Source organism: Balaenoptera ricei, chromosome 10 (genome assembly GCF_028023285.1).
Source record: "Balaenoptera ricei isolate mBalRic1 chromosome 10, mBalRic1.hap2, whole genome shotgun sequence".
Taxonomy (NCBI): Eukaryota; Metazoa; Chordata; class Mammalia; order Artiodactyla; family Balaenopteridae; genus Balaenoptera; species Balaenoptera ricei.
This window is the reverse complement of record NC_082648.1, coordinates 88832507-88847707: the sequence shown is the minus strand read 5'-3', so window position 1 is coordinate 88847707 and position 15201 is coordinate 88832507. Positions and strand designations below refer to the sequence as shown.

General features: G+C 42.1%; 2 protein-coding genes across 3 annotated transcripts in view; both read right to left on the bottom strand.

Annotated features, from left to right (window-relative positions):
• Positions 1 to 15201, bottom strand: part of TXNRD1 (thioredoxin reductase 1) — a 61020-nt gene that overhangs the window by 34875 nt on the left and 10944 nt on the right. For both annotated transcript variants that reach the window (XM_059936799.1, XM_059936800.1), the window contains 3 exons: positions 4648 to 4770; positions 3110 to 3182; positions 1115 to 1234 (listed from right to left, as the gene is read on the bottom strand). In XM_059936799.1, coding sequence (XP_059792782.1) covers positions 1115 to 1234; positions 3110 to 3182; positions 4648 to 4734 — 280 coding nt within the window. In that variant the 5' untranslated portion in view covers positions 4735 to 4770. The remainder of the gene's footprint in view (positions 1 to 1114; positions 1235 to 3109; positions 3183 to 4647; positions 4771 to 15201) is intronic.
• Positions 12906 to 14352, bottom strand: EID3 (EP300 interacting inhibitor of differentiation 3). The gene has a single exon (XM_059934803.1). It carries the CDS (start codon positions 14274 to 14276, stop codon positions 13143 to 13145), a length of 1134 nt encoding a protein of 377 aa, XP_059790786.1. The 5' UTR covers positions 14277 to 14352; the 3' UTR covers positions 12906 to 13142.

The window sequence follows — 15201 nt, the reverse complement described above, 5'->3', positions numbered from 1 at the left end:
TGTTGTTAACTGGGTAGTACATTGATAGTAGGCTCCCAGGAAGCGAAAGAGTGGATTAACGGCAGACTCAGTTGGGCATTCAGACATGGGAGTGAATAACTTGGGAGGTGGGGGGGTAGAGGTGAAAAAAACAGAGGTGGACCATCAGCAGATGACGTGTTAAATTCATGTTCCATAGGTCAAGAGTCTGCTCAACTGCCTTATTTGTTGGGCAAGGGAAAAGGACATGGAGCATGGCACCTTAGAACCAAATAACAAAACTCTCAGTACCAGCCTCGGGCCTCCAAAGGTCACAGACAGAAAGCAGCCTTCTAAGGGTCGGAGGAAAGAGATATGACCCCAGCATAAGAAAACTTCAAGTAAAAGCATCAACAAAGGAAGCATGACTAGTTTTGAATAACAGCAAAAATTTTCAAAGCATGTGTTTATACCTTTTACATATGGGTATCTAATAACTGTTAATTAAAACTCAGAAAAAGCCACAATACAATTTACCCTAGCTGCTGGTTAGAAGATTTTCCCTCAAATGTCCCTCAGAACTAAAATCAGATTAAGGGTTGGAGTCTCACTCTTCAAGGACATAGTGACCTACGTAATTAATTAGCCAGGAAGCTGTGCCAGACCTCTTTTTATTCTTCTACAGATAATGTCATCTATACCTTCTAAAGTCAACAGATTCCTCTTCAACTTTTCTAGGGTTTCTGTGGTAGTTTAAATATTTTTAATCCAACAAAACCCCCTTCTCAACAAACAATCCCCCCAAATATCAGCTCATGGAACAGACTTTTTTGGTGAGAGAGAAATGTAATAGCTTCAAAGGAAAGCAAATGTAGTTTGCACTTCCTTAGGAAACTCTATATAATTATGAGAATTTATCTGAAAGAATTCTGGTTTTCTATTATAAAAAGGTACTCCAAGTGCAATATCTGTTCTTACCATACATAATAATAGCTACAGAGCTAACACGACACAGGATAACCACAGTGATTTTATCCATTAAAAAAACAAACAACAGAAACAACTTCCGGGTTACTTGCTAGATGGATGGCGCATTGCAAGATCCCAGCTTGAACCCCTCAGAAGCACAAACGGAAGAGCAGCTTCCCCCACATACCTATCTCCTCGACGTTCCACCCATAGTTTCGGGAGTCTCGGAGAGCTTGTCCTAACAAAGCTGCTTGGTGCATCAGTTTTTTAGGTATGCAACCCACATTCACACATGTTCCTCCGAGACCTGCAACAGCATTGAGAAATCAGTTTACAGCCTGTATTACAATCCTCCAAAGAAAAAGGGCAACGATTATTACTAACATCACAGAGGAGGAGATTTCCCTTCTATCCCTCTTGAGTTCTTGTGGTTGGACTAATAATAAATTTGACATAACAGATCCCCAGGAGAAAAAGAAAGAAATTTTAATTTGTGCACATGAAGGTTTCATAGAAATGGGACCTAAGAAGTAGCCAAAGCAGGCAGCTTTTATACTTTTTAGACAAAGAAACAATACATTTGAGAGAAATTGACAGGACAAAGAAACTTAGGTTTTGGGTGCCCAATTATTTAAGAATCTAAAGAGTTTAGGCTTGGGATTAATTAAAGAGGTGACAGGTTTGTGTACAATAGGCTCCTCAGCCCCAAATTCCCTATCTTTTGTGATAAGGCTGTCTCTCTACCTCCAGATGCAGGAAGTGCACCTTTCACGTGACTTATTTCCTGCTTTCAGAGACAAAAAGGAGAGCCAGAGTGTCCCTCTTGCACTGGCCATTTCTTAAGTAACTTTAATTCAAAATAATCAATATGCCACTGTGCGTATTTTGGGGTGGCCTGCCCCAAGCACCAGTGCTATTCTACTAAACATCATAATTTACTTGCTTAATGTAGCCAATACTGTTTATATGAGTTTATTACTAAGTCTCGTGACTTAGATTTCTAAGTTCAGAGAGCCTTACAGACCAAAGACAGCAACATTACCCTAAAATGAAAATGAGCAGGTTTCCACAACTTCCACATACTTCAAAGATTCAAAATTAATTGACTGCTGATAAAAATGCCAGAAACTGAAGCCTTACTTTGTGCACAACCTTACACTTGCCACCAGCCCTAGGAGTAGAACTGATCAAGGGGTTGTTGAGCTGGGCGTGGCTGGACTGCAGTGGGCCTGGGACCACACAGAAAGTTTGGTGTATACGAGCATCTCTTTACGGAGGCGGTCTACAGCCTTCGCCGATTCTCACCAAAGGATTCATGACACCACCCCCCCACCCCCACCCCAAAAAGGATTTAGTGTCCCTGAGTTTAAAGAACATGGTGATAACTTGTCTCCGTTAGACAGGTGGGGAGGCAGCCAAAATGGCGTAAGACTGCAAGATGGCAGTGGACTCCACAGCGAGGAAATCGAAGCCCTCTCAGGAGAATGCTAGCCGAGTGTCACTACGGAGTGCGAGCTCCACAGGCCAGAGGGACTACACCCAGCACCAGAACAGTGCCCGACACAGAAGTGACACCTTCACAAATATTTGATGAATGAATTAGAAATTGTGACACTGTTTTATCCAGACTTCCTGCTTCTTCTTGCCTCCTTCTAATTTGAAGCAGCTGAGTCATCTTGATAAAACTTACCTATTTCAACATTTAACTGGAGTCCATTTTAACTTAGCACAAGTGAAAGAAGTACATGTTTTGGGTTATTTTTTTTTTAATTAATTAATTAATTAATTAATTAATTTATGGCTGTGTTGGGTCTTCGTTTCTGTGCGAGGGCTTTCTCTAGTTGCGGCAAGCGGTGGCCTCTCTTCATCGCGGTGCGCGGGCCTCTCACTATCGCGGCCTCTCTTGTTGCGGAGCACAGGCTCCAGACGCGCAGGCTCAGTAGCTGTGGCTCACGGGCCCAGCCGCTCCGCGGCATGTGGGATCTTCCCAGACCAGGGCTCGAACCCGTGTCCCCTGCATTAGCAGGCAGATTCTCAACCACTGCGCCACCAGGGAAGCCCCGGTTATTTTTTTTTCTTATTTAATTTTTAATTTTAAAATTGGACTTTAGGGGCCATTTAAACCATGCCAGGGAAAAACCTGCTCCTACAAGGTCACTTTTAAGGTATTTTAAAAGCCTACCCCACGTTGTTCCAAGAGGGGTTGGAGTGACAAAATCCAGGACCATCACTTTCTTGTTATATTTGGCTGCCTCCTGGAAAATAAAATTATTAAAATGAGTTGGAATGGCTAACATGATGGACTGGAAATGGGCTGTTGAAAACCCATGCTATTTTTACTAAGCTATAATGCCTAAAGCATAACCAATCATTAATACCTGAGAATTTCATATACCAAAACGATTAGTTCAACTCCAAGGTAAAAGTTAAGCAATACTTAGTCATAAGGTAGCTTCAAAGAATATGCAGATTACAATTGTAGAACTGTCAGTCAGCTGGAATCTCTAGAATCCTCTTATGTAATTCCAGCCAAACGATAACAAATTAAGCAATAATCTGAAAAATATGTGGCCATTTCTAAGCAAGTGGTAAACAGGCAGTAAAACAGATATACTGATAGTCTACAATCCTTGATTCAACCTGTGTCCAGTAAGACAATATTTTTATAAGTACTTCGAAGTTTTATCTACTTCAGTTTCTAAACAGAATACTGGAAAAGTTTTTCTTCTGAAATTGTCAGATTTCCTAAAATGTTCATGTGAAGAGCCAATGGAGAAGTTGATGATCTCTATAAGGTTTCCGAATCTATTTTAGGGGAGTGACGACAACCATCACAAGTTCATTCTGCAGAGTATCCTTTATCTTTCTCAGAGAATAAGCTTTGTGTATTTGCAACTAGACCTCCAAAGGTTATTTGAAAGGACTGAGTCTATGTGTCCTTCAAAGCCACCACCACTAGAATAAAAAAAATCTGAGATTACTCCTGAATCATTTACAGCAAAGCAATGCTTGCTGCCAGACATTAGCCTGCTCCCAATTTGGACAGCTTCATTTGAATCTACCTTTACTGATTCACAAGATACACCTTAGAGGAGGACAACTACCTCATCTTTTAAAACAAGGTGATGGGGAACAATGACAGGCACAAGGGCCCCTCACACATGGAAAATGTATCTCAATTCAGGGCCAGGAGCCGTACTCCTAATCTCCTGTATTTATACTTCCTGTACTCCATCACCTCCAGGCCACAGAGTGAGTGGATACACTCTTACCTCATTTCATACACAGGGGAGGCAAAAACTTTTAGTGATTAAGCTTAAGAAATCCAACTGCTCTCCATCTTTCTACTGGGGAGGAGGTTCTGTGATTAGGGAAATCATCAAAGTGAAAACAACAAATAATTATCGTATTTATAAAGAATAAAAATATATTTATTTCTTTTCAAGCCATTTGCATACAAACCCCTTATTATCTTAAAAAAAAAAAAAATCAACCAAACTTAAAATGAATGAAAATATGTCCCAAAATACTGGCCCCAGTATTTTTATACAAAGAATATACAGCTGAACCTGGAAAAATGTCCTTAACGTTCCCTGCCCAAGTTAACGTATGAAACGTCACAAGAGTAGCTCCAACAAATTCCACAGGGAACCTGGAGAATGCTGTCGGGGGCGTGACTGTTCTATCCACATCCCAGAACACACAAGAAGCCTTCCTTGCCTTAGCAGCCGCCAGTCCTCCTGAGCCCCCTCCCACGATGATGAGGTCATAGTCATAGGACTCGGGGAGATCCTCGGAGCCATTCATTTTCAGTAGATTTTGAAGTCCGCCCTCCTGATAAGCCTAAAGAAGAAAAACAATGGAAGTAAAAATAACTTAAAAGCAGCAACGTCTGAAAAGTTTTGTGAAAAACCTTTCTTCAAAGAAAAGCAAAGGAAAAATATTGTTTTACATCATAGCATGCAACTGGAAATGTTCAACCTTCCTTCAAGTGGTCATCAGTTACCTGCTTTCTGTTAGGACTGTCCTAATGCATCTCCACATCACAGATAGCTACTCTGAAGTGTCCTCATAGTACACAAAACTAAGGCCCTGATGGTCCGACAAAATCAACTTAGACCTAAATTAAGTTTGATCAGCTCTTTTTTCCTAGAATTTTTAAACTAGGCTTTAAATTAGGTTTTAAGAACATCTGTACTATATGTTTTTAATAGACCCAATACAATTTGGCAATCATTTTCACTTTCTAGTCAAAGGTAGAATAATGAGTAGGCTAAGGTCATAGATTAAGATAGGGACCTGGTAAATAGCAACTGAAACAGGTTAGCCAAATATTTTAAAGTTTTTCTACATTGTTTAGGTAAAGCGTAAAATCTAGAAATTCAGAACAAAATCACTAATTGACACTGTGACCTGAACAAAAAGTTAAAAGTCCCTGCTTTCATAAGACATTTTAAATAAATGGGGAAAAAAGGTTAAATAAATAAACAAGTGACCCTTAAAGCTCATTTCTTTAATCTGCTTATGTATGAAGCCTCCTATATTTAGTAGTTTCCGTGTACTTGGCATTTATAATCTAAACATTAGACTTTTAATTTTAAAATATCCTTTGATTCCACTAGTTTTAAAACACATTAGTTACATTTCGTATTAGCATGGAACACTGTTTCGGTGAATATTTAAAATTATTTCTTATTTAAAAAATCTGCTAACATGAGAGTATGATTGGAAAAGTTGTTAACAAGCACACAAAAATGTTTTTCTTTTTTTTTTTTAAGTCAAGTTTTAACCTTGGTAATCAAAAAAGCCCCCAAATTTACCAGCCCAGACTGCACATTTTTCTCCTGCCTACCATCAGATGTGGGGGACAAAAGGAAGAGCGTAGGATCAGTAGAACTGGATGCTCGGGATGTAGAAGGGGGTGCAGTATGGAAAGGCGGAGGAGGCGCGGCACCGCGGCTGCCCCCGGGCAGCACGGCAGGTACACACCATGGCTCAGGGATTGAAGGGAGAGCACCTGGAAACCAGCAACAGCAGGGGCAAGACTGTATCACCCTGACCGTCTGTACAAAAGGTCTAACATGAGAGGCTGGTAAACAGAGCCAGTATTCATCAACTGGCATTATGGCCGAGGCTCCTCCTCCAGTGCAAGGCACTGTGGGGAGAAAGACAATTTGGTAATGACAGCCCTTCAGAGCAAAGGAGCCATGTAAGCCTCAGGTCACAAGCGTTCCTCTCTCTAGCTATCTCAGAGTGGAAGGGCTGACTTGCTGTTTGAAAAGAATTAACAAATAGATGCAGCTAGATGTTCTTCTGGAAAAATAACCATTTTTAATCTCAGCCTCATTTTATCTGCATGTACTTTAACACAGATGGTGCCAAAACACAATCACTGGCTGCCTAAATAAAAACCACCCGTTCTTATAACCACCTCCCCCAACACATCTACTGAAACAAAAGAAGGAAAATGCGCTGTCATGCTGGAAAGCTACATACTCCCTCTACCAATGTTTATAAAAATCTGTTCTGTACTGAAATTTTGTATCAGACCTGGGTTCTTATGGTTCAAGTTTAAGTCAAATTATATCAACCAGGCACACAGATTTTACAAAGAAAGCTCTGAGTGAGCCTGAACATTTTTAGTTCTGTAAAGTAAAATCAGCAAGACAGGCAACTGAGGCATTCAGCTGACCCCAGAACTAAACATGATGTTTTAAAATTTTAATCCAACTTAAAACTGAAGTTGCTGTCATTTAACTGCAAGGAAGTGGTTGCCCACCTGAGATAAAAGTAAGATAGACAATATAAGACAGCTCTCTCCTCCACAGTGTAAGGAAGGCGCACACAGATGGGGTAAAGAGACACAAGAGAAAAAAATGCCCCCCATTCTCCAATTACGACTGCTAGAAATATTGGTTACTACTGACCAGAGAAGCTGATAAAGAACAGGAGTTCTCAAACTTTTAGTCTCAGGATCCCTTTAGAACCTTAAATTATTTAGAGCTTTGGTTAATGTGGGGCTTAGTATATTGGTAACTAAAACTAAGAAAAAAATTTTAATATCTTAAATATTAAAATATTTTAAGTTCTTAAAATATCTTTAAATTTTAAATATCAAACATCATTGTTAAACATAAACAATTGATTAAAACATTTTTAATTAGTGAGAAGAGTGGCATTATTTTATATCTCTGTAATTCTCTGTGATAACTATCTTGATAAAAGACAGTTCATGCCTTTTCTGTGTTCAGTCTGTTGCACCACTCTGCCTGCCATGTAGCCTCTGGAAAACTCCATGGTAGACGTGCAAGAGAATGAGTGAAAAAGGCAAAGAGTATCTTAGTATTAAGATAATTCTGACCTCAAGGACTTCCTGAAGGGGGTGGGCAGAATGAAGACCACATTTTGAGAACCAAGGACAGCAGTGTAAACATACACACCGCCCCCCCCAGCAGCTGTTTGTGAGGTTTAACAGATTGTATATTCTTCCATCTGCCTCTCAACACCTTTCCTCCACCCCACCCCCAGCAAAAACAGTGCTCCAGACTCCCCCAGAAAGGCACAACGCTGAAAGCAATTCAGATTTCTTTAAAATCTGAGTAAGTCATCTTTATTTTTCCCCCAAACATGACTCCTATCCTTTGGGCACAGGTTTTTGTTTTTTTAACTATTACACATGAGCTCTGGTGTGGAAGTGACCTAGGTGAAAATACTTGCTCTCACTCTCAAGGCTAGGTGACTTGGGCTAATCACCTAATCCTTGGGAGTCTGTTTTTTCCTTTTGTAAAATCAACATTCCCCCCAACCCCACCCCCGCCCCCAACTGCTGAGCGTGAGATAAAGCATATTGGCACTGTGGTTGGTAGGAAAAATCCCTTCAGTCACTAATTCTCTCTTTCCTACAAAAGGGAACCTGCCTGCCCAAGGGGCTAAGTCAAAAAGCTCTGGCATGTTTTACAGATGTCGTCCCCTGCACTTACCTGCACCGCCTCTCACCTGAAATGCCCTCTTCCCATCAAATTCTGATCCAGTATATCAACTGCACGATGTTTTATTATTTTTATTCAATGTACACAAACATGTCACCCTTTCTAAAGCATTCCTTTAGGCTCTTTTACCAACATCCTAAGACACCAACGTAAGGCCCGTTTGTTCCATTGTTTCCCTAAGGTTCCCAAACAACATTCTCCTGTTTCTTGCAACTGCATTAACACAGATTCTCAGAGCACTTAGTGAAGACTGTTCCGCCCCTTCCTGTCCTTCAAGATTTAGCTGGAAGCCTTTACTTGACTGTGCCCAGCAGGCTGGATCCTCCTCTGATGCCCCTGCTGGCATCTTCACACAATCCCATCAACTCTACAAGGACAAGCATCTTGTCTCATTTCTGCATCACCAGTGCCAACTCCACATGCATGTGATGTTCAAAAATATTCTTAGAATAAAACACCTGGGTGCTAGTTCCTACTCTGTTATGTACACTGAGAGGCTGAGCTTCAGTTCAGCTTTCTCATCCCTGAGAATAAAACTGTGGGAAAACACTGAAAATGTACCAGGGGTGTAGCATAATAGGTTAGGAGCTTGGATTTAGTCCAAATCTGAACCTGACTTTGTCACTTATGTGATCCTGGGCAAACTGCTTAAATTCTCCTGCCTGGGTTCCTTGTCTGCAGTGATTATATAAATGATACGAGCTGCTGACTGCTTGTTTCCTTTGAAATCTGACTGCTGTTGCCAGCACGCTGCAGCATCCACTAGGCGATATACCTCAAGCCTCTGCTTTGGAGGATTATGGGCCACGAAAGAAATAAAACTAAATGATGGTTTAAGTGCTACAGGCTTTCTATAAGAGCCTGGGCCCCAGGTCTATAACAGGAACTGGCAGACTACAGCCTGAGGGGCAAACCCAGCAGGCCTGTAGTTTGTTTTCATTTTTTTTTTTTCACAGCCCCTGAGCTAACAATGGTTCTTCTTAACATTTTTAAATGATAAAGGAAAAAAAAAAATCAAGAGCAATACTTATATGAAACCCGAATTTCAGTATCCATAAATAAAATTTTATTGGAAAACAGCCACGCCCACTTGTTTCAATATTGTCTAGAGCTGCTGTTCTTGCAACAAGAGCACAGTTGACTAGTTTCAACAGAGGCCATATGGCTCACAAAGCTTAAAATATTTACTACCTGGCTTTTTGCAGAAAAAACATTGCCAACTCCTGGCCTAGGGAAAATTTCAATCAATGCTGACAGGTGGTGCTGGGTGAAAACTATCAAACAGTAATACTGAGGTGAGTACAAATCAGAGAATTGTCTTTGTGCCCAGTGAAGTAGAGATGCTTGCTACACTACCTTCCTCCTAGGAGAACCAGGGAAGCTGATTCTCCATGACCAATTAACCATCTAGACCTGCCAGCTATCATGTGCCTAAAATGTCTAGAGCCACAGTCATAGTTAACATTCACTCTGTACCAAGTATTCTGGCAAATGGCTTAGAACAAACAGACTCCATTTCAATGCCTCCTCCCAGGGCCCACCCCGACCCAGCCTCTCAGCCACTCTCCAAGCAGTTTTTCTCCAGAGCAGTCATCACTGACAGAATTACCGTGGTCTCCCACTCTGTGACAGGCTCAACAATGGTCCCCTAACACTGAAGTCCAAACCCCAGATCCTGTGAATACATTACCTGTAAAAGAGTTTCTGGAGATGTAATTTAAGAATCCGGGGATGGGGAGATTTTCCAGGATTATCCCACGGGCCCAACTTATTCACAAGTATCCTTATAAGAGGGAGGCAGAGGGAGACTTCATTGCAGTGATCAATGCAAAGACAGAGAGGCTGCACTGGCAGCTTTGAAAACGGAGGACTAGTGCATCAAGGAACACATGTGGCCTCCGAAAAGGCAAAACAGATTTCTCTCCTCAGAGCCTCCACAGGAACCGGCCGTGCTGATACCTTGAGAAACCGATTTCAGACTTCCAACCTCCAGAACCGTAAGAAAATTAATTTGTGTTGTTTCTGAGCCACTAAATGGTAGTTCGTTACAACAGCAATAGGAAACTAATACAGCCATTAGAATATAAACTCCATGAGAGACAGGCAATTTTCAGTTCACCACTTTCCACCCCCCACCCGCCATGCCTAGAGCTGTGCCTGGCACAGTTGTTGAGTGAACTAACAAAGTGCCAATTCTAATCACTTGGTAATGGTTTCCCCACAACAAACGCAAGAATATGAGAAAGTCACGACATCTAGACTTAAAGCAAAGTGTACGAACCGTGACAGAGATGTCACCATGGAAAGAGGCAGCAGCATGGACTTTCTGACTTTGATCTACTACTGAGTGAGGGACTAACATGAGTGCTCACAGCGAGCCCAACCTTGGGCTAGATGTTTGGTATATATCATCCCATTTAATCACATGCCATTCCCATTTCAGAAATGACAATAAGAAAACCCTTAGAGGGCTTCCCTGCTGGCGCAATGGTTAAGAATCCGCCTGCCAATGCAGGGGACACGGGTTCGAGCCCTGGTCCAGGAAGATCCCACATGCCGTGGAGCAACTAAGCCCGTGCGCCACGAATACTGAGCCTGCGTTCTAGAGCCCATGAGCCACAACTACTGAAGCCCTTGCACCTAGAGCCCATGCTCTGCAACAAGAGAAGCCACCGCAACAAAGCGTAGCCCCCGCTCACCACAACTAGAGAAAGCCCGCGTGAAGCAACGAAGACCCAACGCAGCCAAAGATAAAGAAAGACAATAAATTAAAAAAAAAAAAAAGAAACCCTTAGAGATTAAGAAACTTGCCCATGAGTCAATAATTATACCCAGATCTAAATGATTACAAATCTCTTGCTTTTCTCACTATACCACATCCATTAATTCAAAGTACTTGTCACATACATTTTCTCATTTTATCCTTACTGTAAATTTAAGAGAACAGGTAATTATTCCCACTTAGCAAATAAAAAACCTAAAGGTCTGCTGGTTTACTAATTTGCCCAAAGTCTCCAACTAGAACATTACAGAGGATCTGATCCCACGTCCTTTGACCAGAGAGTGGTTCTGTCAAACAACAAAATCCTAGTTTAAAAGATTTCCATAATATTCTCCTGAAGTTCAGCTGATTTTACTGAACCTGCGAAATATAAGGCACTCTAACTATATTAGTGGGAAACCAGCAGACTTGCAGCTTGGTTCACATCTAATCTCTATAAATGAGTTATCTATTGGTCAATTTTCCTTTTTTCTTCAAGGTAAACAATCGCTTTAATTTCCAAGTGATGAGGCAATCTATGTGTCATGACAACCAATTAAAAGTAGAAACAAGTGGTCAACCTGATTTATATGTTAACAGCTATTACTTTAGAGAAGACCCAGAAGATTACTTTCCTCCCAAACCTCCACATTCTCTGTTTAATGCTTTTAGTCATCACTAAGTTTCAAATACTCCTAGTAAAGGCACTTGGCGTTTAAAGACAGAACTGGTGGTGAGTAGACCTGAGGCAAGATCTTTTTGCTATCACTAAGATTATCTTTTCCCCAAACAGCAAAGCTCTGGAAAACCTAAGGAACCCGGTTGGTAGAGGCATGCTAAAGGGAGGATCTGAGACCAAATGATGCTTCCACAATCGCTAGATCAAAGGGTGGTAGACACTGGGAAGGGTGAGCATCCCTTCATATAAAAAAGGGGAAAAATTGACTACTTTAGAAAATAATTGGCCCAGTTTCATGAGAAATTTGTTTTTGCTAAAAACCTCCACTATTACTGAAGAACCTCTCAATCTCAATCTTCTCTTGATCTCAAAGTCATTCATTTAGTCTTTGGATTTCCCTTCCCTGTACTACATTTAGACTTAGTGGGAAAGTTTATCATTACTGCCATGCAAAGCAGATACTTATCCACTTGCCAAATAAGATTTAATGGCAAGACCCCCTGCTACCAAAGATTTAGTTTCTATAGGGATCAAGGAAAGCACAGGCATGCTCACTGCACCTTCAAAACTTGTTTTCTTAAAGACCCAAATTTTCAGCAGTAGCATCCAAATAAGGTGGTAATTTATATTCTTAAAACAATTACAAGCAACAACACTAAAAAGCCTTTATAGCTTTATCCTAAGTGAAGAAAATGAAGAAAACTTAGATTAATTAATCACATATTTCAGTTTAAACAGGAAGTTTCCAGGCATTTAAAGCCCTACTTAAGAAATCAAAATGGAGTTGGGAACAAATATTCAAAGCTGTTACCATGATGAAACATCACTGATTCTGAGGGACACTCTGTATCAGCAGAAATTACAAAGGGAAGCTAGGGGCCAGAGAAGAAATGAAGCCAGTACATAAAGACTATGTAACTGGATGTTAAAAGATTTTGTTTGAAATAATCTGGCAAAGGTTACCTGCTACTCCTGAGGACACTAACAGATGAGGTATGCCAATTTTTGCCCAGGATAACATTCAAATGGAGTAGTCTTCCAAAAAATCTTACAGGTCTCTCTGGAGCCATAACTTCTCACAATTCCACGTATTTGGCCTCCATATTTCTCTGCGAGACTACCTTCCTTACCTTTGACCAATTTACTCGCCTTCCAGCATTTAGTTGATGGCTCACCTACTACAGTAGAGATATTCTACTTTTGTTGAGTCCGATCACATGAGAAATTATTTAGAATATGGATACCCACTCATTAATATAACTGAGTCTTCTTTGCAACGAAGCATGGCATCTGAATTTTTTTTTTTTTTTAACAGTATTAACGTCACTTAGGCTCTGCCCTACAGATAGTCTTCCTTGACCATTTTTTCCACCCACTCTTCCCCCCAACCTGGTCAAGAGCCCCATTTGGGATTCCTGTGGTTCCCTGGAGCAGAGGAAGCAAGGCAGTAAGTATCACAGAGCACCATAACTAATTTTTTTTGGAAAATTATCAAATACCTTTTAATTTATGGAATTCAGAACTTTTATTATTAAAGTCTTAAGGAGCATTCAAAAAAACTTTCCCATGAACATGTCAGTGAATTTTTTTTAGCAACAGAAAATCATGACAACTTTATAAACTACCAAGAAAAATACACTGCACAGTAAAACAATTTCTGATGTTCTTGAAAATACTTTTTCACTTTACAAGAGATACAATATGTGCTTCTGTTTAGATTTTACTCTCCATTTTGAGATGCTTAAGAAAAACCACAAAATGTCTCCTACACTAAGAACAAAAATCTTTAGTACGAGTTTCTGATCATGGCCTCTGAAATTTCAAAAGTTGCCACAATATTTTTCCAGTCCTGTAAACTCAAAGATATAACTCCTTGTTTCCTGCCATGGGAACTGGAATCATTCCCCTCACCCACATGGTTAATATTAATGGGCTCCAATATTGGCAGCCTGTCTTGGTCAAGCCTTATTCTTGCAAAACCATCCCTTACAATGAAAGAAACATAAAATATATTCTCCACAGTACGAGAGAAAGAGTTTGGGTCAATCACAAACTCAAAATAGGACACGGGAGTATCAGGATACTTTCGAAAGTACGTTTGCAACAATCCCAAGATTCTTTCTACTTCTTTTTCTGTCGCTTCTTGATTACTACTCAGGTCCAGCTTCCTCAGCTTTGTAGGCATATCCCCGTTTTCTTCCATTCTGTGAACTTTTTTCCGGTGCTCAAGTCGCGGCTTCCGCGCGGGTGTCTCTGATTTGCATGAACCGAAAATAAAGTGGAATGTTTCAGCTTGCAGCATCCACGACGTTGCTTCCTTTTGTACTGTCTCCCAAAAAGAGCGAGATATATTATCATCACAGTCACTCAGCGCATCACGTCCATCATCTTCCATCCAGTTTAGACCCACAAATATAAGCAGAAAATCACAAAATGCCACATGATTAAAAAGGCTCATGTCAGAGTTTAGCTGCTTTGCTTTTTCTTTACCCAAATCAGAAGCCAAAACAAGAAACTGAGCGTCGAGGGCCGCTTCTCTCGTTCGACTCACTGCATCAAACAGGACATTGGCTTCTTCGAGAGCCTCGGTTAAGGACTCGCTCGCCGTGTTCACTATGTCATCACGGTTCTGCTGGACGTTACAGATGAGCTGCCGGTACTGCTTGCGGATACTCCGGCATTTCTCCTCATCCACCAGCTCCAGCAGGCTTGGGTCGATGTCGGCCTCCCCACAGCTAAGGTCTTCAGAGCAGGCATCAGTCCCCACCGCCGCTTCCACCTTCATCGGCTCCTCCGCCGCCGCCGCCGCCGCCTCCTCCTCCGCCGCCTGCTTCCCAGAGTACGCACCACCGGTAATGGTCACCACCGGCTCCTCGCCCATCTCTACGTCTCCACTCAGGCAATCTTTTTCCTCAGCCATGTCGGCGACCGGTAGCGCTCAGATAACGACCTTCGCAGTGTTTCGGCCAACGGCGGAAACAAGGGGTCAGCCGGCGCGGAGGAGGACGCCTGCGCATGCGCACTAGCGCAGCCCGGCGGTCCCGCGCCCGGCTCGCCCCGCCTCCCGGCGGCCCCGCCCCGCGGAGGCCAGACCCCTCAGTGTTCGTTAACAAGCCCCCGGCCGGCGCAGAAGGCGCGCGAGAATGGGTCCCACCCCCACCCTAGAGTAACACCGCTCGGTTCAAGCGATAGCTACTATTTTGGCGTTTACTGGCAGTGTCATCTAGCTTTCAAAGAAACGCTTGGACAATCTTATGACAAAATTATGGGGGACCAAACGTCCCGTGCTTTAAAACATTTGCTGTCACATGTTGCGGCACCGTTTTTTCGCTCTGTGATTAAAAGACTTTTTAGGGGGGGAAACTAAATCTGGCTAAATTATAAACTGCTCACAAAGCCAAGGATCGTGGCCTGCGGTATCTCCATTACAGACAAACTGAACTCTCAGGGTCCATTTGCAAGGTGGTTGCTTGGAACTCTGTAATTATACTAATGTAAATTGTGCTAATTACCTAGGCGGGCCCTCAAAACCTTCAAAAGCCAAATCCTCTCTAACCTACCCCAGTGGGGGGCGGGGTCATCGGGTAAGCCAGGTCCGGACTGGCGCATGCGGGAAGGTGCGCTACCTTACCCCACTCCCACCCCCGGCGCCCCCCCCCCCCGGCCCCAAGCGTTACGCAAGCGATCTCTGGTGCTGCGCCAGCCAAGGGTACAAGAATAAAGTGGACAGGGTCTCCGCCAAAGAGCTGTTTGGAAGCTTGCCAAAAGTGAGGGTCACAGACTCCGAGTGGATAGTAAATCTGAACCCTAAAAGGTGAGAAATCTGTGAAGATTTTAAACACAAT

Coding starts and splice junctions, on each gene's coding strand:
- EID3 (XM_059934803.1), bottom strand. CDS start 14,276: ATGGCTGAGGAAAAAGATTGCCTGAGTGGAGACGTAGAGATGGGCGAG.